This window comes from Bicyclus anynana, chromosome 4 (assembly GCF_947172395.1).
Source record: "Bicyclus anynana chromosome 4, ilBicAnyn1.1, whole genome shotgun sequence".
NCBI classification, from domain to species: Eukaryota; Metazoa; Arthropoda; class Insecta; order Lepidoptera; family Nymphalidae; genus Bicyclus; species Bicyclus anynana.
The window spans coordinates 4,048,509-4,074,501 of NC_069086.1; the positions used below are offsets into that span (position 1 = coordinate 4,048,509).

At 35.6% G+C, this 25,993-nt stretch overlaps 3 protein-coding genes and 1 long non-coding RNA gene across 7 annotated transcripts in view; 2 read left to right on the forward strand and 2 right to left on the reverse strand.

The window, feature by feature from the left end:
- LOC112058557 (60S ribosomal protein L10a) overlaps positions 1 to 25,993 on the forward strand; it is a 363,530-nt gene that overhangs the window by 326,777 nt on the left and 10,760 nt on the right. The gene's annotated exons all lie outside the window — the stretch shown is intronic.
- LOC112058494 (PHD finger protein 20) lies at positions 242 to 19,136 on the reverse strand. 4 transcript variants are annotated; one of them, XM_024099386.2, is made up of 17 exons: positions 18,835 to 19,136; positions 14,031 to 14,471; positions 13,234 to 13,369; positions 12,647 to 12,882; positions 11,424 to 11,888; positions 10,630 to 10,874; positions 9,968 to 10,270; positions 9,541 to 9,801; positions 8,600 to 8,694; positions 7,354 to 7,648; positions 7,059 to 7,158; positions 6,076 to 6,918; positions 5,419 to 5,570; positions 4,559 to 4,770; positions 3,399 to 3,724; positions 1,838 to 1,981; positions 242 to 1,170 (listed from the first exon to the last, which is right to left on the reverse strand). In XM_024099386.2, exons 2-17 carry the CDS (start codon positions 14,419 to 14,421, stop codon positions 1,043 to 1,045), a joined length of 4,332 nt encoding a protein of 1,443 aa, XP_023955154.2. In that variant the 5' UTR covers positions 14,422 to 14,471; positions 18,835 to 19,136; the 3' UTR covers positions 242 to 1,042. The 4 variants fall into 4 exon arrangements, with proteins under 4 accessions (XP_023955154.2, XP_023955146.2, XP_023955138.2 ...); XM_024099378.2 differs by lacking the exon at positions 18,835 to 19,136 and adding an exon at positions 18,478 to 18,710 and having other exon boundaries at positions 6,091 to 6,918; XM_024099370.2 differs by lacking the exon at positions 18,835 to 19,136 and adding an exon at positions 18,478 to 18,710.
- Positions 19,603 to 22,428, forward strand: LOC112058510 (small G protein signaling modulator 3 homolog). The gene has a single exon (XM_024099396.2). The coding sequence runs from the start codon at positions 19,717 to 19,719 to the stop codon at positions 22,105 to 22,107; it is 2,391 nt and encodes a 796-aa protein (XP_023955164.1). The 5' UTR covers positions 19,603 to 19,716; the 3' UTR covers positions 22,108 to 22,428.
- LOC128198049 (uncharacterized) lies at positions 23,914 to 25,492 on the reverse strand. The gene is made up of 2 exons (XR_008250791.1): positions 24,814 to 25,492; positions 23,914 to 24,337 (listed from the first exon to the last, which is right to left on the reverse strand). It is a non-coding gene; the product is annotated as an uncharacterized LOC128198049 (long non-coding RNA).

Sequence of the window (25,993 nt, forward strand, 5' to 3'; positions counted from 1 at the left end):
TGAGTGAATAGAAATATATTTTAGAATTTAAACCATCATGAGTGTTATTCATATAAATGTTTATGAAACACGGCTAAAACTCCGACCTAATATCACGTTTGTTTTAGCCGTGTTTCATAGTCAAGTAAAAGAATAAATGCTTAGAATTTCATTATTTTTCTTAAAAGAAAATATCATATGCATATGCACAATATCACAAGACAATTTTGGCCCATCTATATCACTAAATAAAAGAAATGTATATTTTTGATTAATATATACTTTAATTCAATTATAATCTTACACCTATTCTATACATATATCTACAAACAGTAAGCTAAAAATTCATGACACAAAATTCTTAAATACATTTTTATAACTTACCAGATAACTATGTATATATATTCAGTTTCACGGGAACAAAATAGGTACATGAACACCCATAATACATGAACATAACTAGTGCCAGTGCATCTAAACGGTGTCTTAATATAGGAAACCATATTTTACTTATGACTGCTATTATCTATGAATATGTTTCTATCCCTCTGAACAGTACATTTTTGCAATTTTTTTTATTACAAAGATCATCAGATTTATTTTTTGATTGTATTGGCAAGCATAGAAACTGCAAAGTCCTAGGACTGCAAGGCGAGAGAATGGAATTCTCCTGTGAGACTCTGGGACTGAAACTGTGACTATGTTTGAACTTCCAGGTGACGTTAGAAATCTAAAATTCTTTCTTTTCTTTTCTTTTCTAAAATTCTATTTAATAAAAGATTCACATATCATGGAAAAAACATTAAATTAATTTCACGGGAAAAAGTAACTTTAAAGTTATGGTAAATATTCTTCATAAATAAAAAAGGACTGAATATTGACTTAAAGCCTTACCTTATTTAGTTTTATGCAGATTCTAACAATATTATTTAGGAGAAAGTTTATATCTGCGCGGGGTTCGTGAAAAAAAATTAATTAATTAAAATCGACCGTTCAGATGCACTGTCACGTATTTAAATACAAGCAAGTCTCAAATTTACAATAATGTACAATGGTTGCGCTGTTACGTGATGATGCCGAGCTCCTCCATGGTGTCGAGGTCGCGCATCAACATCTGCACGGTCTGCTTGGTGCGCGGGAAGTAGTCGGCCGTCTCGTCGTCTTCGAACGACGGGTCCTGGGACTCCAACTCTGTAGTGAAGAAAACAATACACGGGAATAAGATACATTATTCCCGTGTATTGTAATCCCGATAATAATAACATAAATAACATTATATATATATGTTATTTATGTTATTATTATGTTAGGATTTAATTGAAAATTGAAATTTGTTTGATGCTAGAGTCACAAGCCAACCGCCTAAGCGGATAGTGCCTTTATATCGCTTGTTTCGCGCTCTCGCTAGCACGCTCGGCTCAAGCGTGACCACTTATAATAAAAAGAGGCACAATCATGTAAAAAATTTCACTTAAAAACTGGCCAATTTTGCTTTGGCAGTTTTAGAATTATTGGTAAAGAAAATTATATCTAAAGGCCGTTAAACAAAGTCCAATAAAATCCCAAATTCAGAGCAAATTCAACCTTAAGGATTAAGTTTAAGGTTGAATTTAAATATGCAACTACTTGAATTGAGTGCCAAGAAGCTGTGTTGTTGTGTGGCACTCATTGAGTGAGGACGTTTTTTGGTCGCTGATTGTGCATCCACTTTTTTATAGGAGATCTACACAGATGGCCTATCAAAATGATAATCTTTGTAACTTAGTTCGCTGGTCCAATGGTTGAGCCTATGTGGCTTTGAATCATAAGGTACTACTGGATTGTCCTGGACCTGTCGCTCTGTACAGAGTGTACTCACCTGCAACCTGCGCCTCGATGGAGTCGAGCCTGGCGTCGATGAGCGCCTGGCAGCGCTGCACGTGTCGCAGCAGCCGCTCGCGACACGCGCCGTTCTCGATGGCCGCCTCGGGCTGCGGCGCCGACACGTTGCGCACCTCTTGCTCTGCACAACCAATTAAAAAAAAAATGGGGGGGGGCTAAATTATTTACTGTTTAAATAAATAAGACTGTAAAAGATTGATAACGTGACTCTCGTCCAATAGCATTGCGATTGCAACCCTACTGCAATCGGTTGCAAGTCCGAGATCTGCTGGTGTAGTATCAGCGCTTTACTTGATCAATATTGTAGTTAGGAATAGAACTGTAGTGGTAAGTTAAATGATCGATTCGGTGATGATTAATCTAATCGTGTCAAGGATTGCAGAAGTAAGTAACACTTACTTTGTTCAACTGCAATTCTTGACACGTAAAGCTTAGAAACTGCTCTTAGACTACGGCTTCTCCGTTATAATCATGAAATTTAGTATATTCCCCGTTATCAGAAGTGGAATTTAGTCTGCTACGCCAACAAACATATATATTATACAGTTCTAAAGAATCTCTTTTAAGAAACGACTTTACATCCTGTATTCTCATACATCCTTTACATCCTGTATCTATACTAATAGTATAAAAAAGTTACTGAACCGATTATGAAAATTTTGTAATTCGAATACCCACAATATGTGTTATAAGAAACCAAGAACATCATATCAGAATGACCCTTCTTGGCAGTCAGGTAAAACATTTTCCACCTCTGCCAAATCACTCTCATACACTATTTTGTAGAAAATAAGTAGTCTGAAAAGGAAATGCCGTCACTCGTATTGGCTCGTCTCGGCGTTAGAGGGCGCTGGTTGCTTCAGTGCGCAGTGGAAGTGGTTGGGCGGGAGCCACTGGAGTTACAATGTGCTTGCCGTTTCAGTATTCTGATGATGGTCGTTCCGCCAACATCTCTCGTGGAGTAATTATTCTGAATTAGGCAGGGAGAATGTCTCTGTCTCGAGTAGTGAAATCTGTTTTATTTTGTTACATTTTGATTTGATTTATTAATTAAACTGTCCTGACAAATATTGTGAATAACCTTTGTTCAATATTGGTTTTCTTATTTTTTTATCCACTTCTGAGTAGTTTGCTAACTATATATTTCAATGGCTGTCAATCTCAACACCACGGACGTTATCGGCAACTCTATAGTTGTGTTGTATAAGCAGCCATTAGTTTCATAATAGGATTGGAAGAACCCCTATGACTGAATCTCTCGTGATCTAAACAATCTGGCAAACGTTTAAATTTGATGGTAAACACTTATATTTAGTTAAATATCTATACTAATATTATACAGCTGAAGAGTTTGTTTGTTAGTTTGATTCAAACAAACTCTACTCTATTGCTCCGATTTGAAAAATTCCTTCAGTGTTAGAATAGCCCATTTATGGAGGAAGGCTATAGGCTATATATTATCCCCGTATTCCTACGGGAATGGAAATCACGCGAGTGAAACCACGAGGCGTCGGCTGGTATCTTATATATAGTCTTACCTTGTACAGACTTTGCCAATCTCTCCAACTCCGACGTCGTTATTGGCAAATCCAGAGAAGTTCCACCGGGGCTGGACAACGCTGCGGTAAGATTCAGCAATGTATTGGCCGAATCTCTGTGATTGAATCTCTCGTGGTCTAAATCATCTGGTGCTCTCATATCCAAGTGTGGCTCGTCCGGTTTGACGGGCAGATTCTCTTTACCGACGTTATTGATGATTATGTTCAAGTCGGAGTAATCGGTGTTCAGTCTCTCTTGTATCATGTTCACTTCTGCATTTTCCCAGTCCTTCGCCCAGAGGTAGAGTTTCGGATGGTCTTTTTTACTGGGGAAAGATATTGATCTATTTATGAAATAGTGCTGTTTTGTGAAAAAAATAATTTTTAGTAGTATAAACTGTAGGAAATCTTAATCTAAGATGGATATGACGTTGCTCGATCTCGTGTTGGCTCGTGCCGACGCTAGGTGGCGCGATATGTTTCCTTAAAGAGTAGGGAGTTAGAGAGGGGTAACGATCGGGCGGGAAGGACTGGCGATATGAGGCGGTCGCCGTTCGGTCGGCTTCAGTATTCTCGTGGCATTTGAGCCGCCCACATTTCTTGTTATGTAATCCTTCATTTTTTAGGATAGGTTACTTGGAATAGGCGGGGAGAATGGTTTGAGCAGTGAATGGTGAGTGTTGGCTAGTCGAAAGGAATCCCTTAAAGCCTTTGCCACAAGCCTTTGGGACTGCTCAAAGTATTCTCTGCCATTCATGGGTCTTATTTTGGATACAGTTTGATTTGTTAATTAAGTTGTCCTGACAAATATTATGAATTTTTTCAACATTGGTTTTCTTATTTTTGTAATCCACTTTGGAGTCTGCTAAAACTACAATATATTTTTTTAACACAAGTGTAATCACGAAAAAATCAAGCAACGACCATAGGGTTAAAATTTATCTGGATGCTAAAAGGTTATTTGTCTCATTCATCGGTATGCAATTCATTCAATTCGCTTAATTAGGGAATCTGACAACATTTCGGCAAGTTTTATTAAGAAAATTACATGTTTTAATATACCAAAAAACTATATTTCCTTAATTCTTCATTACTTTTAACATATTTTATAACCTATTTAAGATTTCTTATTCTAGACATTCTACACAAACAATACTCACGTGGCGACGTAGTACTTGACTCTGAGCGCGTGCAGGGCGTCCTGTATCCTCAACAAGTTGCCCGACAGCTCGTGCGAGCGCCGCAGCGACTCGCAGGGCTTCGCCCCGGGGAGCAGGCCCTCGTACAGCCGGTCCTGGTCGTGCAGGAAGCGCTTGGAGCGGCGACCGCGCTTCGGGTTCAGGCATATGCTGCATGTGTATTTTTCTGGAACCTAGACAAGAAACGTATGATTTTTTGATATTTTTTGTTATTATTGGATGAACAAGCAAATAGCTCACACTGACTGATAACTGGAACAATCTACTCCATTGTTTGTCATATCTACTGAGTCATTTCAAAAATTCAGGACAAAAATAACGCCTAAAGGAGTGCGACCAATTTGTCCCCAATTCTTTACAGAAAAGAACAATGTCGAAAAATTCTTTATAATAAACTAAAATCACCAAAAATAAGTAGAATTCACAGTTGATAATATTTTTTTGAAAATGTGTACTTTTTTATTGAAATCGTGGATTTTTAACGAAGGTATACGTTCATAACCAACATCTTGGTTAAACTTTCAATGAAACTGAAATTAAACCAGTCTTAAATTGATATAATTATTTAATAAGTGGCACTAATTTGGCCATTGTAATGGTTAACAGCCAGCAATGTATGAAAAATGGACGGTATCTTAGCCTTCCATGGATTCACCACGCAGATGCCGAGTCCATCGTGTGGCAGACAGAAAAACGCCGAGCAGATCCCGGACTTGTGACCGATCGATCACGTAGGGTGTAGATGTAGGGACCAAAAAAAAAAAATTACGAATGTGAATAGACACTAAATGGATGAATTGCTAAGTGAAAATATAACTTACTTCAGACTCCTTCTGTATGTTGTGGCACAGCGCGTGTTGCCAGCACAAGCACAGCTCGCACTGCACCATCAGTCCATCCTCCTCGCGGAACCCGCAGTGGCAGTTGATGATCTCCTCCCGCTTCATGTGCTCTAACTTTATACGTTCCCCGGCTATACAAGAAACAAATACTGTAAGCTTTCAACAAAGATTTCAAAGTCATTTATTGATTCTACGTTCCAAAATAGTTTCCAAAGACTTGCAACATAAACTATACTTGATAGCGCAAAATAAAAAAGTTGCACCACAGTTGGCAAAAAAATATTTTATGATCTCTAAATTAAAAAGCGAAATCATGCATTGAACATTTACTAATGCTATATATTGAAATTTTATTAAACAACTCCAGTACAAAAGAACTACCTCAATAAGATATGTCGATAATAAAACTTTTAAAAGACTAAGACTAATAAGTAAGATAGATTGTACATAACAATCGACCTGACCTTCAAATTATTATTACTTACATTTTCAAAAAATATATATACATCTGGGCATCTCATTAAAACATAACTTATTATAGTGGTTCCGATGTACTATTTGAAATCAAAATTATAAATTAATGAATGATTGATGATCTAAACATAAATTGATCAATAATATTATAATAGAACCAACCTATGCCAAACTTACTTTCCGAATACATATACATATTAGCATCTTTCAGGTCTTCCGCAGATTCTGAAGAGACCGCTTGCTGGTGGCTCATGACCTTGTCCATTGTCTTCGAATCTGGAGTACCGGACCCTGGGTAGCTGGACCTCGTGTCCAAGTCGGAATTCATCGCGTACCATTCGTCGTCTTCGCTGCCAGGCTTCTTGGAAACTACCGCAAAGTTTTTGCGTTTTTTCTCAGACCTCTTTCGCATATCGTCCACAGGTTTTGTGACGGTGTGCGTGGATATCGCCGTTTCGAAGTCTTGCGGTTCTGGTATTTCCATGGGAGAGTCGACTACGTCGTCTTCGTACACTAAAGGTGGACAATCTTCTTCTTCTCTCATCTCGGGGACCGTTTCAGGTGGATCCGGTCGTCGGACCGGTAATAACACTTTGGGTCTTTTCACCGGTTTATTCGCTAGAGCTTGGCGAAGTTTTGGCGAATCCATCGACCTCGGTATCGGCGGATTTATCTTCGGCAGTATAGGAGTGTCTTCGTATTTTATTTCGAGTGGAGGCACTTTCGGTTTCGGTTTAGGTTCTTCGATACGTTTTGGGGGTCGAGAAATTTTTATTTTCAATATCTTGGAATTTGGCTGCCTCACTGGAAGACCCGTTGGTTTGGACCTCTTTCTGGCTAGATCGAGAACTTTGGGAGTAGCTCCCAACATCTTCCTCAATTCTCTATGGTAATGTTTGATGTGCATTTGCAGCAACGTGTTGTTGCGGAAGTTTTTGAAACAGCCCTCGGCCGGACACCGTAACAAATTTTCGAGTATCTGAACTTTCAGAGAACCAACATATACTGAAAATATGTACGAAACATAAAAAAAATTAAATCATGCAGCATAAAACACTGTAGATTAAAGCTAACAATTACAACATAGCGTTTCAAACGTATATAACATGTAATTACTTAACGACAAAATTGTAAAAAAAACAAACCATATCCATCTTCTAAGGCAGGAAATCCCTCGGGTATGGCATTTGTCTCAGTTTCGCCAAAAGATGCTTGCCCACTTGTTCCAGGAGTAACATACAAAGACTGAAAATTTGGAAAGTATTAAAGAGCCTCCGTGGCGTAATGGTTAAGTAGCATATATGTATGGAGAATCCTATTGAAGAGTTCTAAAAAGTTCTACATAGATGAAATTGCTATCGTCCACTGGTGAAAACTAAACAGACTATAGTTATTAATCACCATTACTAAATTCGAAAGTAAAACAAAGATCCAACTCACACTCCGTCTGCGAAACGCAGCGATTTGCTTCTTCCTCTTCTTTTTCTTCTCCTTCCTGTCCTCTTTCCTGTTGATACGGAACTTCTTCGTTTTGGCCAACGGAGACATGGTGTTCACGACCCCCGTGTCAGAGTTCCCGTCGCTCGTGGTGGTGCACCACCCCATGCGGCGCGACAGCTTGAGGTGCACGCCGAAGTCTAACAGTGCGTGCTCGTAGGCTCTCAGTGCCTCACTCTGGTTCTGTTCTAGATAGTTGCGCATGTCGTTTTTAGTGTGGAATCGGTGGTTTGTCGGACTGGAAAATAGAGAGACAGTACAGAAACTTAAGCTAACTTATCCTAATAACTATTCAAAAAATTCCCAAGTGAAATGGTGGCAAGAATACTGGCTGCATTTCGACGCTAAACAAGCTGATGCTTTGCGCAAAATATGAGCTAGCCCTGTCACCAGTCGAAGCAACTAGCCGCAATGTATAAAGCGAATTTTATAAAGCAATTCAAAGTAAAATCGATATTTAACATTTAACAGTCAGATTACTGAATAGAAATTACATTTTGCTAGCACATGTAGCCCGTTCGTATAGTCTATGAAACTCACAAATAACGTAGCATTCTATTCGTCAAAGAATTTTTAAAATCGGGTAAGTAGATCCAGACCTCCTATAAACTTGCAAGCTCACAAACTTTACCTCTTCAATATTAATATAGATTTTATACATAGATTTAATAAAATAAGTTCCTAAACACATAACAATAGAGCTGATTTAAAATATATGAGTGCAGATGACGAAGCCGCACATTCTACGACTCCACTGACGTGGCGAAAAGGGTTATACAGTCGTATACATAAGTAGCGTCGTGGATCAACAAAAAGCCACAGTCGTCATCAACCCATATTAGGCTCACTGCTGAGCTCGAGTCTCCTCTCAGAATAAGAGGGGTTAGGCCAATAGTCCACCACGCTGGCCCAATGCGGATTGGCAGACTTCACACACGCAGAGAATTCAGATAATTCATTGGTATGCAGGTTTCCTCACGATGTTTTCCTTCACCGATTGAGACACGTGATATTTCAATTTCTTAAAATGCACACAACTGAAAAGTTGGAGGTGCATGCCCCGCACCGGATTCGAACCCACACCCTCCGGAATCGGAGGCAGAGGTCATATCCACTGGGCTATCACGGCTTATAACAATTAAAAGCCACAGTAACAGACCAAAATTAAGAAAGAACGAGAGTCACAAACCTCACTAAAACGACGTCCCATTTTCCGGCCGATTGACCTAACCTTCGCCGGATCATGTGTTTTGTCCAACCTGCAGGCAACCTCTTGTCTTCAACCTAAAAGGACAAATCAGAAACTAATTTTGACAATGCATAAAATCGAAAATTCATCTGACGTCATCACTACTCTCGCAGTTAAGTATTGTCTACGTAGACTACAATTACAAGCGCGTTATGTTTCGGCCCCATTAGTGTGTTGCGTTACGATGCGTCGTTTTCCTTATATTTTAAATGGCATGCCACATTAAAACGTCGCATCGTCGTACGCGACTTTTGGATCGACGGACGAGAAACAATATGAAGTGAGGATGATGCCCTGCGCTGTTGGAGCTCTGTTGCGACGACCTCTGTTCGATACCTTGTTGAGAGTGACTATCTCCATACGTCCTCTTACGCTGCGACGTAATGCGTCGGCGCAACATATGTGGGTATTCAATACTTTGATCCGTTGCGACGACGCATCGCAACGTATTAATAGGGCGTTTCCCTTACAAACACACTGCGTCTTGACAACTACAAGATGACCCATCACGTTCATCCACTGTGGTGCTATTCTATATCAATGTGTTGTTTAACTCCCCCAAGTGCGACTTTTCCAATTCATCTCTATCTCTCTCTTTCTATAGTATCGTGTTAGACAGAGACACAGAGATCAATTTGAAACTCGCAATTGCGAATTCTATAAAACATGGTTACCGAATAGCCTCCTGCTACGAAGTCCTGCTCCTGCTGAACAAGTTTCGCAGTGCCTAACCTTTCTTTGTAACCTTCACACTGCGCCACGTCATGTCATGGTTTTCTTTGATCTCGCTGACAATGTCCACCAGATAAGAAGTCACATTCATCTGCTGTAACAACCGGTGTTGTTACAGCAGATGAATGTACCTATAGTTACAAGGTTACCTGCACACTGCGCCGCGGCAGCGCCATCTTGTAACTGGCGTCCATCTTGGGGTCGTCCTCGATCTCGCTGACAGTGCCGACCGGCTGGCCGTTGACCCACTTGCAGCACCACTCGCCGGGCAGCAGGAAGCTCTCGGGCATCTCCGCCGGCCGCCCCAACGACTGCTGCTCTGTCTTTATCAGCATTTGCTTCCTCATCTCCTCCACTTGGCGTTTCATCTCCTCCAGTTCGCTCTTTACTTTTTCCACTTGCTTCTTTACCTAGACAGTTTTAGGCCACTTCAGCTTTGCTGTTTAATTAATTTTAAGTTTTAAATTGATTGAACTGATTTGATTTGATTGATTTATTAGGTTAATTAAATTCATTGCTTTAGTTACTAAGCCCTATTACGCCGAGTATTCGACTGAAGTAAATAAATACACTAACCTTTTTCTCTTGTAAAAGCCTCAATTTCTTACTTTTCTTCATCTTGGACAACTTTTTCTTGGGCGGTTCCACTGTATCAACTTTATCAACTTCGCTTGCCGCGGGATTCACTTCTACAATCTCTATAGGTGAATCAGTTATTGGTTCTGGTTTCGGTGAATCAACACTTTTCTGAGGAGTTTCATCAACGGTATTGAGCTTACTTTCTAGTTTATTGATGACTTCCTTCATTTTCTCTATGACCACTTGTTTGCTTTCGTCCGGTTTTTCAAAGTTCTCCAATTCCTGTTCCTCTTCCATGTCCTGTGGTGAAAACAGTAGTTTTTACCTAAACTTGTGTTAACGCAAAATAACTACATCCCATAAAGAGTTTCTATAAACATAATTATGAATAATATAATCATGAAATGCCATTCACTTCACAGATCTCTCGTTCAACAAAGTTTAGAAAAGATTTAGTTGTAATAATAGGAGAGAATTTTAGCATTCCCAATGTTTTAACACAATAAATAGATGTATGTCAGTTAAAGTATAAGTAGGCTTAGTTTACAAGCATTTTCAACACCAAAGTTGTTTAATGTTGTTAGAAGATTATTTAATTTATGTTCGTATAGTGCGATTATATGTAAGCAACTAAGTGTTATTAAAAAATAAATACTTACAGGTTCCATGTCTAACTCATTGGGGAATTCAATATCTGCGCTCACTGTCGAACTGTTGTCTACCAAATCGTCTAACGTTATCTTATCACTTCCCTCTTGTACTTCTGTTGACTCTGTTTTAATCTCAACTTTATCCTTTACATTTTCGTAAAACTCTTGCGTGTCTACATCCATCTCTACTTTGGGAGCCGCAGGTGTTTCTAATTCTTTTTTAGCAACAGTACCGATTATTGAAGCTATTGCATCTACAAAGAGTAACTAACTTTAGTATAACAATTCAATATACCGCTAAGTTAATAGATTAACTATGGGCCGCTTCCTCATTTTTTACGTTGCATTTTAAGGATACAGTATCCCTTACAGCTTCCGTTTTCCCTTGTGTATACATTTTTATATACGACAATGTGAGTATATTTTTGGCAAGCGCGTTTTACGACAGGCTTCATCACCGCTTACCATCAGGCGTGATTGCAGTCAATAGCTAGCAAATATAACCAAGAAAATTATAGTAAAAGGTGACTTTTATAAAAAAAATAACAAAAGCTAATTCATTGTACCTACTTCCTTGTCTTTTCCTTCCTTGAAAAATATACATTTCGCAGAAAGGTCAAATTTTCGTTGTGAAAATTCCGAAATACAGACATACATTATTATACAAGGGTAATACTAACTACCCTAGAACCTAATTTTTAAAATAGATTATAAATAAAAGAAACATCACGCAAAAACTATTAATGACACCTATATAGTACGCGCCTTGAAATGTTCAAATATAAAATTGTACATTAACTTACCAGGAATTTCATTTTTAGGTTCAACTTTGACCTCTGCTTTTTCCGTCTTCACATCCGTTTCTTCAACTTTTATTTTTCGCAGAAGTACTCTCGGTTTCTTTTCTTTAACGACGCGAGGAACTTTCTCCTTGGGTGGCACCTCTTTCTTCCTTTTCTTTTGACCGATATTAAATATTTCCTTGATGTTAAGCTTTCGTTTCATTTCGCGGCGTTCGGACTTAGAACCTAAATAATCACGGGTGGGATCAAATAGGTGCTTGTGGAATACAGGGGTGGGATTCAATGGGTTAGGGGCATCGCTCGGTCCAGCCTTGGGTTGGACCGGGGAAGGAGTCGAGACTTTCGGGGACATTGAGGTGTCGACCGTCAAACTGTCGGAATGCTTTTCGGAGTCTTTTAGTTTATACAATCGCGACGCTTTGCACTTCCAGTGGAAGCCGTCGTCGAAAACAATCTCGTATATGCCTGTTGATAAAAACAACACGAAATATATAACACACGAATGTTATATCGAACTTAAACACGATACTGGTAACAGAAATCCCAACAAAACTCATGAACAACGGGCTTTATTAAACAAAAGATTAGCTCGTTTGTCAAAAAATTGACATTTAAGGCCACTGTGATTTATTTTTTTTTTAAATTTAAGAAACGAATGCAGCCATTATTATTTATACTTTTTGGTTAAATATTTTTTTTCTTGAACTAGTTAACAAGAATTATTTATTTATTAATTCGTACCCTGCCTTTAGCAATGCGTTTCATATATCTATACTAATATTATAAAGAGGAAAGACTTGATTGTTAGTTTGTTTGAATTAAATAGGGTCTAGAACTATTGAACTATCCCTGATGAACATAAGACTATATTTTATATTCCTACGCGAAAGTGAACTACGCGGAACATGATTAATTCGCGAATGCTATATATGGATGTTTATTACTTTTTTACGCCTTTTGATGAAAATTGACATATAAGAATAACAGGGATCCTGAAAAAGTAACGAGTTCCTGTGGGATAGCGAAAATCCTAATCCTTTCTAACAAAGTATTTATAGTGAATTTATTTTTTTCTTTTTGTTTTTGTGTCTTAGTGTTTTTTGTTATTTTCTTTTTTTTGCAATAAAGTTATTATAGATAAATAAGTAAAGTAGAACACCTGTGTAAAGACAGCTGCAGTACTGATTATCTTTTTGAATTGAATAAGTCAAGTATTCACTTACCATTTTCAAAATCATTGGCAATAGTTGCAATAAATCTACGATTATCCCTCCATCGGGCCAAACATCTCTCTCCTACTATAAACTGTAGTTTTGGCTTCTCTTCTTTACTCTCCTCTTTTATCTCTGTTTCTAGCGGGACAGGGGAGGGCGTCACTGCAGTACCGGGTGTACTTCCTGATGTAGCTTTAGTCATTGGCCTAAGTCTGGGACTACTTATACATATCCATTCGTCAAGTCTGAAAATAAATTTATAACTTTGGCGACAAATACCATGGATTTACTGTGCATATGGCTCTAGTGTGGCAGAGAGATTTTTTGGAAAGAAGAATATATCAGAACTAAGTGATGAAATGGCTACATGACCAGTAAGCACTGGATGACATTTTTACATAGAATCTCAATTTCGTATGTCAACTAGCAACATTAAAGATAGTGAATTAGCCTGCAAATGCAGTGCATAGGTTTGAATAGAGTAAATAACATTAGGTCTAATTTTATAAAATAAGTAACTTTAGCTCTTATTGAAAGTTAATCCTTTTTAAGCTCTATCTTCTGAAAGAAATTTAACAACATTATGGAATTCTTACTTGTTGGGCACATTCTCGTAATGCACCAATACTTCCATCTCATCATAGTCAACTTCCACTATTTCCGCAGGGTACCACAACTCGGCAAAATCCTTGGCACTCACCTTGGAGCCCACAGACAATGCCACACTGTTACCTGGAAATTTTAATATTTCATTTGTACTAACTAAAACTTGTAAAAGTATCTTTTATAAAAGGTCTATTTTCTGATCATTTAACATATTTACAAATCGTCATCAATGTTTGGTGACTGCACTCCTTTGAAACAAATATTTTGTAATATGTTTGATAATAAGTCTTGTTATTTATACCCATATTTAAATTTGTATAAAAGAAGTTTATATGGCAGATTGTTTGCTGGATCAGCTAGAAATATATGTTAATATATTTCTTTAAATACCTATTCTTTCTATAAGATTTATAATTATATATAATTCAAATTCAAATTCAAATTCAAAATTCATTTATTTCAAGTAGGCTCAGTTTACAAGCACTTTTGACACGTCAGTTGACTATTTGTAAAGATTCTACCACCGGTTCGGAAGGCAGGTTCTGCTGAGAAGATACCGGCAAGAAACTCAACAGTTGCTCTTTTGAAAAAAGTCATACAGTATTACAATTTACATTTGATAACAATTATCAATTACATACTACAATATTTATAATCAGTATATTAAATAAACAGAGTCATCAATTCGGAAGGCACAATATTAGCACAAGCAAGATACTTGACAGCTGGCTTTTATAGTTTATGGCAAAGGAAATATTTAGATACACATAAACATCAAAATGGTTACCTTTAGGGCTTAAATGATGTTTAGAACTTGCTGGAATGGGTTTAACAACATCATTCTTTAAATCAATCTGGGTCTCAGATTCAGAGTGTATCATATCCATAACACTTTTATTTATATTTACAGTTTGTTCAATATGTTTATGCATATCATCTTGTTTTTCTGAATGTTCTATTTCTGAACTTTCTGGTTTTTCTAATTTCTCTTTTTCATTTACTTCTGTCATAGTTATGTCATTCATTTCTACATCTCTGCTGTTTTTATTTTGAATATCTTTTTCTTGGTTGTCAATATTTTCATTTATTGAGTCAATATTCTCTTCTTGTGATGATTTGCTGCTTGACAAAATATTTAAAGGTTGTTTTTCAGCATTTGCGTTTTTTTCAGAGTCCATTTTATTAATTTTTATATTTTCATTCCAAGAAAATATTGATGGTACAGCATCTAAAAATCACAGAAAAAGTATCAAGTTATTAATAAAAACTATTCATAATTATCAATAGGATAGGAATGTGATATAGAAGTAAAAAAATGTCAAATGGCAGGTGGAATCTAAGTAGCGAGAAATACTCAAAAAGTTCAAAGGCTGGTTTTTGCTAAACTAAAACTGCATTAAATTAAATTTCTAATAAACAGAGCGTATGATTCATGAGGTCAGACATTTGTCACTGTATTAAAGCTAATGGTTTAAAACCCATAGTCTCAGGTGCAGTTATGAAGCTGGAACTTACAAACTAGCAAGTAACAAAGGCTCTCAGTATAAAGTCTTCTTATTAACAAGACGTAAACCACTAAGATCTCCATAACTATACTTACTTCTTTCAATTTAAATACCCTAGCACCCTCCTCTGTCTTACCTAACAAATGACGCCTATTATCACCATGCATACAGTTTTAGATATCAAACACAAAATGATTACTTTGTATACAAATATTATATCTTAAAACTTAAGCATCACTCTTGCTGATGGATGCAAACTTAATTTCATTGTGCAGATATATTTCTAAGAAAAAATATAAAGTTGCATAATATAACAAATTATTAAGCCACTTTAACAAATATTAAAAATTCTTGATTTAACCCTTGACCTATTAGAATTTTTTTTGATAGCTTGTCTGATTTTTACTTCAAGATCTATTAATTAGGACATTGAAGAACTTTGATAAAATAATAGGTACATACTTTATTGGTTTACTGTATGTTGATACTTTAAATAACAAAATAACAATTATCATTTTTTTGTACTGCAACTTAATTATCCTTATACTATATTGTTTAAAAAAACAGTCCTGTTCAAATAGGTTGTAAGAATGTGTGACATTAAAACTTAAGGGTTTAGGGGACATTAAATCTGTCAATTTGTGCATCTTTATGTAAGTTTAATATTTATAGCTCACTAAGAAGATTCCACTCACAGTATAATAATGAATATTCAACTATAAAGCTCAGAATACAGAAAACCACCAGAAGCCACGTTTAGATGTCATTCTATAGTGCGCACTCAGAATACAGAAAACCACCAGAAGCCACGTTTAGATGTCATTCTATAGTGCGCAGTGTGTCCAAAAATTGTACACAACAGCCTGCACTCGTCGCAATTCTCACCCGCGTAATGTTGCTAGTACATGAGGCTGTTAAATTTTTCCCTATTTTGTGGTAAAAATTTATAATGTTAAAAGGAAAACAATAAGTGTACAGTTCATCACATTAAATGTTAATTTGTATGGTAAATAATAAAAACAGTGGGACCGGTTTTCTAGTGATTGCTAAGAGTCAGCAAGAAAATGAACTCTAAAAATTTAAGACAAGGACAAATAAATAATTGATATAATAAGACGGTTATTATAAAACTTATCAACTAACAAACTAAAGAAATACATATTTACAATAATAATTTTATATATTCCATATAATTATATTATATAAATATGTATTTCAATCGTGTGCACAGTTATTATTATCTCGTCTTATTTCTCTAATTTTTATGTCTCTTAAAATTCAAGTATAAATAAGGCCATTGAATTGGTTTAATATCTTTTAAGAATGTGTTTTGAAGATAAAAATATTTTATTTAATCCTCTTGCTCAAACAAACAAAAGACCAAACAAGCACACGAAAACAAACAAATGTGCAAACAAACACACAAACAGACAAGAACGAACGAACTTATTATAATATAGCACGCCATTGTTATTTGTAAAATTTTAAAGCTTTAAGATTATTTTACACTTTCTTTATCTGCGCTGATTACCACAATTTTATTTCAACTTAATTGCCGGAACCTATGCCTACCTATTTAGTTGATTAATATTTTACATAAATAATAAATCCTTGAATTGAAATTAAAAGTAGGGAAAATCAAAACAATTACATTGGCAACACTTGAAATGAAGTCATCGGTTTCTATGACAACTAAATTCACGTAAAAATTATTCATTATTTTAACATAAGAATATTTATTTGTGCTACTTACACGTGAAATGTGATCCTATTCAGTTTCTTTTTTTTACCAACGGCATTTTTACACGAAGGAATAGCACAAGACGGCTTAATTTAATTAAATTTGTCACCTGTAGAGCACGTCAAACAACACGACAAACACAGAGTGAGTAATCGTAAAATGTGTAGTTTAAATGGCTTCACTTCTTTGCGCTATCATTCCTTCTGGTGGTTTTCTGTATTCTGAGCTATAAAGCTTATGAGGGTTCTGCACATAATCTGTGTGACAGTGTTATTATTTTATTTTATTTTTTATTACCTGCTTACTTTAATGTGGAAATGTACAAGTGAGAGCAGTTTTGTTTAATGAGCTACAACCTTAATCTATAAGTAACTTAGCTACATAATACAGTAAAGCTCTTTACTCCCTGTTACATAATTATGCTGAATGATAAAGAAATCATAAACATGGTAATTTATGCAGTATTATAAGAGATATAGCCCAAGGATTTTATAAACTAGAACGCTTACTGTTGCAATATTTATTGTAGGTACTAAAATACCATACCAAAGTATATTATATAAGCAGCATTGTCAATGGATATTAATAGTTCAACGTAATACTTTAGACAGACCATAAAGATGCATTACACTCTTTTTAATAGCAAAGACATGCAAGCTGGTCACAAAAGATGATGCATTTATAAGGGATACCAAATGATTATAATATTAAAGCTAACATAAGATTATGGAAATATTTACCTGCAAATATGAAACTGCTAAATAAAGAACTTTGACTGTATTCATCAGGAAAAACATTACTATTAGAAAAATAACTATTGCTAAGAAATTTAACTACTAAAGTGTTTTTCAGATAGCATGGGTATGGCAACAGTCGCCTGTATGACATTCATAATATGTACTGTTATTGTGAATCACGGCAAACTTTCAACAGTGAAAAGAACTGTCACCAACACCATCCTACATGAAACAAACTGTTATTAATATATTGATTGTTTAAATTCAGTATAAATTTAGGATTATACATCTCACAACATGCAAGAAAAGCATATACATGTTATAATATTGTGTATATGTTATCTAAGTATATAGAAGCTAGAGTATGCTAACAGCTGTTTTCAATAAACCTCAGAATACAGAAAACAACAGAAACTATGTTCAGCCGTCATTATAAAGCATGCATTGTGTCCAAATATTGTACCTGTACAACACATCACACAACATGGCTTACACAGTGTGTTTAATCGCTTTATCAAGAAATTACACTAAAAAAAAAGTCATTTTAATGGCTTCATTCTTATGCTGGATCACACCTTTTGAAGTTTTCTGTATTCTGAGCAATAACCTAGCTGTTAATAATTTGCTAGCAAATTGCTCTAAAAAATTATTTCTTCTAATATAGTATGGTTTTTATAGACAACCAGTAAGCCTAGCATAGATCAATAACATATCTCATAAAGAGAAAAGACATATTATTGTCAATAAGCAGCAGAATTGAAAATATTGTTATCTTTTTTGTTGTGTCGGGACAAAAGAGAGCTATCGAAGCTATCATTTTGATTCTGCTGCTATTTGTAAAATATTTTTCAGATAGCATGGGTAAGGTAACAGCCGCCTGTATGATATTCATAATACATACTATTATTGTGAATAGCAGCAAATTTTCAAAAGAGAAACAAACTGTCATCATACCCATGCTATCTGAACCACTATAAATATTTGTCTTTTACTCTACACAAGACACTGACAACTTGACCCATGAGATGTCATGGGACACATATTGCTGGAGCTGATCCAAAGCAAGTGTAAATCAGAATTTCAATTTGCTTTTGATTAATACACTGCATTTCTAAAAATTCGTTATTGGAAATTAAATAATGTTATTGAAAACAGCAGTAAATGGAGCAAAACTACTAACTAAATAAAGGAAAAGTTCTATAAAAAATCTATCATAGCAAGGATTTCAAGTAATCCACTAATATGATATACCTGACTTCAGGATGTATTTTGACTCTTGGTAAACTTTAAAATCGCTTTTACAAAAGTGTCGCGAGCACACATATGTAGTATTATCTATGTTATTTGGTATTTGGTGGGTAACCGACAGCCAATTCTGACGAAATGTCGTGTCTTTAGGAAACTTGTGGTAAGTCACTCCAACATCTTCAGGTCTTGTTGAAGAAGAACTACAATATTCTATAGAACATTTTTTTACAGCCATCCTATTTTATAAAAGTTATTAGCCAAGCATCATATTGGTTATAATACAGTAAACATTTCAGTTGTATTTGCGGATATAAAATATCAATCATGGATTTAGTATTGATTTAACTTAAGTCTACTCACCTGTATACCAATCTATGGTGGATATAGCTTATGCCTTAATCACTGGCCTGGCTATATTATTATTATAATAATGATTCAATGAATAATAATGGTGTAATATGTAATACACCAGCACTGAATTACTTTACTATTGTATTGCATAGTACGTAGAATAAATATTATTTAGCGTTTATTTAGACGGGCTGTATTGTTTCCTTATAATAAAAAGCGATGATATATACAGATCACTCTAAATTAATAAATTTTTAACAAAATCAATACAAAACACAACAGTGCACCAAAACGTCCATAGACAATTTTTTTTGACGACTGGTTTTTTTTTTGGCGTTTTGCTTCTCTTTGAGCTCTTAGTTCTCATTTTTTTAATTGTATCATAGACACAAACGGCTAAGAAGATCATAGAGACTCGTAGATGCCGTGCAGACTACTTTAGTATTTTAATCGAGTACGAAGTTACGAGTTGGGCAGTAACTCCAAAAATTGTTCGTACTCGACTAAAATATTAAGTAGTCCGGAAGGCAACGAATTTTCTGAACCAATATCATTTATTTTTTTAAACTGGCTTCTAATGGTTTTGTACACGTTCTAGTTTTTTTAAACTTTTCAAGTGATTTTTTTCAATTTATTGGCTTTGTAGACTCAGACCATGGACAATTCATCTGATGAAGTATCTTTAAAATCTGTGATCTGTTTAATCTGTTAATCTGTGTAATCTGTTGTTTGTTGTCAAATTGTCAAGTGTTTTGTTTTGTCATTGTCAACCACCCAACTTCATTTGACGTTTGTGTTGTCAACTACCATCAATCGAATCGAATTCGAATGTGAATGTGAAATCGTTTCTCAATTGTATTTGCAAGGTGATGTAAATTGCAATAAAAAATAATGGATCTCGCCAAGTCTCTATTTAGCTCACGCGATCATGTGGGTTATGTAGGGCGTGAAGAACACGAACGTAAAATCAGTGCAGCGTTAGCAGATGACGACCCAGAAGATATTATTGACGCCATTCGGGGCATGAATGTCGCTGATGAACTTCTGCCAGCACCTGGAGGACCGTTTTCAGCACTTACACCAAGTATGGTGCCTCAAGACATTATGGCTAAACTAGCTCAGCCAGAATCTGAAGGTCACGGAGGTGGGCTCCCCGACTATAGATTTGACGAGTTCGGTTTCTGTGTCGACGAGGAAGACGGCCCAGAACAGAGCTCCAACAAATTACTGGCGAATGTGTTCGTAGAAGACGATCAACATCGGCTCCAATGGGAATTTTACAGCAAGGAAATTAATTTTTCAGAAAGTGAAAGCAGGTTAGAGAAGACAGATAAACTGCAAAAAATGGTGAAAGATGGCGTCCCTCATTCGCTACGACCTCAAGTCTGGATGCATCTATGTGGTGCCAACAAAAAACGAGCCACCACAGAAATTACTTATCATGAAATTGTACGAGCTTCTAGCGATGATGGATTAGTGACCAGCAAACAAATAGAGAAGGACTTGGTTCAGATATTACCCAACAACGTGTGTTTCTCTCATCCTACCAGTACAGGTGTCCCGCGACTTAGAAGAATCCTTAGAGCATTGGCTTGGTTGTATCCAGATATAGGTTATTGCCAGGGTACAGGTATGATAGCAGCATCACTTCTGTTGCTTATGGAAGAGGAAGAAGCATTTTGGATTATGTGTACCACAGTGGAAGACCTGTTGCCAGCATCATACTACTCTTCCACATTGATTGGTATACAAGCTGATCAAAGAGTCCTTCGAAGTTTGATCTCCAACTACCTCCCAGGAATAGATCAAGTATTAAATGCACATGACATTGAGCTCTCTCTTATTACAATGCACTGGTTTCTTACTTTGTATGCCAATATTGTCCACATGAAAATATTACTGAGGATTTGGGATCTTTTCTTCTTAGAGGGGTCCATCATTCTTTTCAAAGCCACCTTAGCGATGTTGAAAATAAAAGAAAATAGATTTACTGAAATATCTAATTCTGCACAGATTTTCAACACTTTATCTGATATACCTGGTGAGATTGATGATGTTGATCTCTTAATTAAAACTATAGATGAAGTTTGTGGTGATACTTTAAGTCCAGCTTTGATAGAGACTCACAGGCGAAGACACTTGGCTTATCTAATGGCTGATCAAGGTGCACTTGTTGGAAATCCAAATGCAGTACCCAATCTACCAAAACAGCAGTTACAGAGAAGACAAATAAAACGTACTAAATCTGTAATTCAAACGATACTGTTTGGAGATGATACCAATAATGAAGATGCTGTTTCTAAGAATGTGAAGCAAACTGAAATACTTGTTGATCTCCGGGAGGCTATATTGCAAGTGGCTCGTCACTTTCTTGCTCTTGAACCACAATTAGCATCTGATGTGCAACTCACTGCAGACTACACTATGCAAAGTCATGCAGCTGACAGAGAAAGGTATGTAAATGTGTCAAGAAGCAAAAGGCGCAGAGCCAAAGCTTTACTAGACTTTGAAAGGAGAGATGGTGATGAATTGGGATTTAGGAAAAATGATGTTATAGAAGTTATCAGTTCAAGAGATGAACACTGTTGGATTGGTGAGTTAAATGGCCTCAGAGGATGGTTTCCAGCAAGATTTGTAAAATTATTGGATGAAAAAGGAGTGAAATATAGCAGAGCCGGTGATGATTCTGTCACAGAGAAAGCAGCACATTTAGTCAGAGGAGTCTTAGCTCCTGCTTTTAAAAGGGTCCTATTGCATGGCATAAAAAAACCTAGCTTCTTGGATGGACCATGTCATCCGTGGCTATTTATAGAGGAAGCATCTTCAAGAGAAGTTGAAAAAGACTTCAACTCAGTGTACAGTCGTTTAGTTCTTTGCAAAACATATCGCTTAGATGAAGATGGCAAAGTACTTACACCTGAAGAATTGCTTTACAGATGTGTACAAGCAATTAACCTATCCCATGACAATGCCCACGCTCAGATGGATGTCAAACTACGCACATTAATTTGTATGGGATTGAATGAAGAAGCATTGCATTTATGGTTGGAAGTGCTCTGTTCGTGTGTCGATGTTGTACAGAAATGGTACCATCCCTGGTCTTTCATTAACTCCCCTGGGTGGGTGCAGATTAAGTGTGAACTGAGAATACTATCTCAGTTTGGCTTTAATTTAAATCCAGATTGGGAGCTACCATTGAAAAAAGACACTCAAAACCAGCCGTTAAAAGAGGGTGTTCGAGATATGTTGGTAAAACATCACTTATTCTCATGGGATCTATAGGCAGAATTGTGTTATATTCCAAAGATATCATCATAGAGGTTAATTAAAAATATTAATAAATTATTACCTATTTAAAAAATTTTACTTCTTAATGTTCAAAATTAAATTAAATAGAAAATTAAGCCTAGTTTGTGTTGCAGCTTTGTACTTATTTTTTGTTAAATTAAATTAATATTATTTTAATTACTGTATATAATGTTAAGCGGCGAGTTAAACATAATATAATGATGTGTTTTGTTTCTGCGAAATTACATTCTAAATGATTTGTGAATGTCCTATTTATCTTGTAAATTATAAATAAAATATATCACATGCTTGTTATTTTATATTGTATTTTAATTTACATACAACAGTAAAAATGTCCATACTTTAATCCGTAACTAATCTGTTTAAGGATAAGGTAAAATCTCTGGAGAAATATAGCACAGGTGAGATTCCTAATTTCACCACCCGATACATATCCAAAAATAAATGAACTGAAGTGCTCAAAAGCAGTGCTGGATTAAGCTAGCGCGCGCTAAGCTTTTTTCCCCCCAAACTGACCTTCATATTTAAAAATTTGAAGGGTTCAAGATTTTCCTGAAATCTACAAATAGGAAGCTTTCATTTACATAATTGACCTTCATATTTTTTTTTCAGGCGCGAGGCCCCCATGCGAATGCGGGGCCTGTAGCAAATGCTACCTACCGCCCTATGGCTAATCCGGCGCTGCTCAAAAGTTATCTATGCTCAATAGTTATTATCAGAAGAGTTGTGTGTAGAATTTAATACCAGCCGATACCTCGCGGTTTCATCCGGGTAGTTCCCGCCCGAATACCGGCATTAAAATTTGCTCATGATACTGACAAATACAGACGTGATAGCCCAGCGGACCTCTGCCTTCGATTCGGAGAGCGTAAGTACTCTAACTTATCGGTTATATGCTATATATATATATATATATATATATATATATATATATATAAATGAATTGCTGTTCGTTAGTCTCGCTAAAACTCGAGAACGGCTTAACGGATTTATCTTATCTTGTTCTTGAAATGTTCGTGGAGTTATAGGAAAGGTTTAAAAGGTGAGAAAAAATCAAATAATTTCCGGGAAAACCCTAAAAACGCCCTTTTCTATTTCCCATACAAACGTTTAAGAGTCAAGCGGTAGGGGTAGGGTAGGGTAGGGGTAGAGATATAGAAGGGTAGAGTAGGGATAGAGAATAAGTGCACTTATCAAAACGAAGCTTGACCGGGTCCGCTAGTATGAAACTAAATATCACGTGTCTCAAACGGTGTAAGAAAAAAATCGTGAGAAAACCCCATACCTAAGAATTTTCTTAATTCTGTACCTGCGTGTATGAAGTTTGCCAATCCGCATTTGGCCAGCGTGGTGGACTAATTCAGCCCTTACAGTAGTATCGCTGTAAAAATAGAGTAACTTCTCCCGTTTTCCCAACATTTCCCTTCACTTATCTGCTCCTATTGATCGTAGCATGATGAAAAGTATACTATAACTGCCCACAATGTAAAGAATAATTGTACCAAGTTTAGTTATAATGCATCGAGTAGTTTTTGTTTCTATAACAAACATACAGACAAGACGAAAATTTTACTGATTGCATTTTTGGCATCAGTATCGATCACTACTCAACCCCTGATGGAATATTTCATGTACAGAATTGACCTCTCTAGAGATATTTTTTAATGGTTTCTTGCCAGGTCGACCTCCATAGGCCTTCCAAAGTGATACAGTCAGAATGTACAATCAGACGAACTTGAAAAAAGTGTATGTAAACAACTCGAAATAAAAGAGTTTGAATTAATTTTAAATTTCTCTATTTTCTTCACTTGCCATCTTAATTACAGCATTGAATGTAGCTACAAAATGTTTCAAAGTTTTCTCAGAAGGCATTAGAAAAGCATTTTTTAAATATTTATATGATTGTTTACCCTTCTCAAATAATGTTAAATAGAACAATTTCTCATCATATGTGAACCTTTTCTGTCTTTCCCTCACATTACACAATCGTAATTGTGTTGCAAATATTTGTTGGGCAAGTGGATTAAGTTTTGGCATCTTATCACATATATGTTTACACTGTGAATCTTTTTTTGTTTTTTTTTTATGCTGTTAAGATTTCTTTGGGAAAGCCTACATTTCTTGTAGATTTCCTTGCAACACGGCCGTAGGTAGAGCTGGTTGATTTTACCCTTTCTCCTTTTTCGCTTCACTGCCACGATACCTGGAATAATAAGTTTATAATCATTGACCTCTTATAATAAAAAGACGCACAATCATGTACAAAATTTCACTTAAAAACTGGCCAATCTTGCTTTGACAGTTTTAATCTTGCTTAAGCTTGACATTTAAAGAAAATTATTATTTAATAAAGTCCAATATACAATAAAATCCCAAATTCAGAGAAAATTCAACCTTATGGATTAAGGTGGGAGGATAACTTGAGCAGTGAATGGTGAGTGTTGGCATATTGAAAGGGTTCCCTTAAACCTACACCCGAGTCACAAGCTTCGGAGACTGCTCAAGGTATTCTCTGCCATTCTAGGGTCTTATTTTGGTTACATTTTGATTCAATTAAGTTGTTGCTGACAAATATTGTGAATCATAACATTGGTTTTCTTATTTTCATAATCCACTTCCAACTAGATTTCTAAAAATTAAATTAAAGTTATTACAGAGATAAAAAAAATTTAAACTTACTATCTTTTTCAGACATCCATTTTGAAGGGTTAGATGGAGTCCCGTTAAGGATCTCAGAATCTGAGAACAAAATAGGGTATGCAGTTTCTAAAAGGCGATATTTTTGTGTAACAAAACGTTTTTCAAAATAATTAGTACATACTTGAAGATAATCAAGTTCGTTTAAAGTTTTCTTCCGCAATTTATTACAGTTTATACACTTAAGCCACTTTTCATAATGGAAACTTATGTAATTTATAGTCCTTTCGCGTGTTGTTACAACCAGGTACAGAACATTTATAATACGTCATCTTAAATTAATGTAAAATTAACTACAAAAGGACGACACCACAAAATATCCACCACTCAACAAATGCACCAAATGAATACATCAAAATATGTGAACAAAATTACAAAACACAAATTGCCACTGATTTATTTATTTAAATAATGATTTATGAATTCACACGCGGCGATGAATTTAATGTAACTTTAATTTAAAAGTTTGTTATGTTTGTTTACAAATGAAAAATTTTAAAATTAAAATGTCAATTGTCAAATGTCAAGTGTCAACCTATAGAGAAAATAGAATATTTGGCAATTTATTTACTATTTTTCTGGGTTTACATTTTAGCTCTGAGTTCTAACCCTTTGAGTTTACCGTTATTTTACAATAAAAGATATGTTTCACTTTGTTATCAAAAATACTCCTCTTAAAACTGCTGTCGTTCTTCTTTTTTCTAGTCTATGGCACCACCAATGCTGAATGCACGACAATGTCAACATGGTGGAAAAGACATCATCAGTTCAGTTGTGCATTAATGTATGTAGAGGCTGCTTCATATAACACCAAGACGATACAACATTTTTATCCAATCATTTTGTCAACATAGGAAATGGTTTCAGATTTTATGGTAAATGTAGTTTGAACAACATACGCAATGAGAGTAATATCACAAAAAACCATTTTTGTGTATATTCATATTATTTAATATCATAACGAACATACAGTACTTCAGGGTTTAGAAAACTAAAAAGACTGTGGTCGTTTTATATGAGGCAAAAACGTAACGTTCAGAATTGTTATGATTTAATTTAATTTAAGAAGATTTAATAAGACAAAAGAATCGTTTAAGAAACATATTTTTTTAAAATTATTATTTTAACAATAAATCAAAAATTATATGATTACAATTTTAGA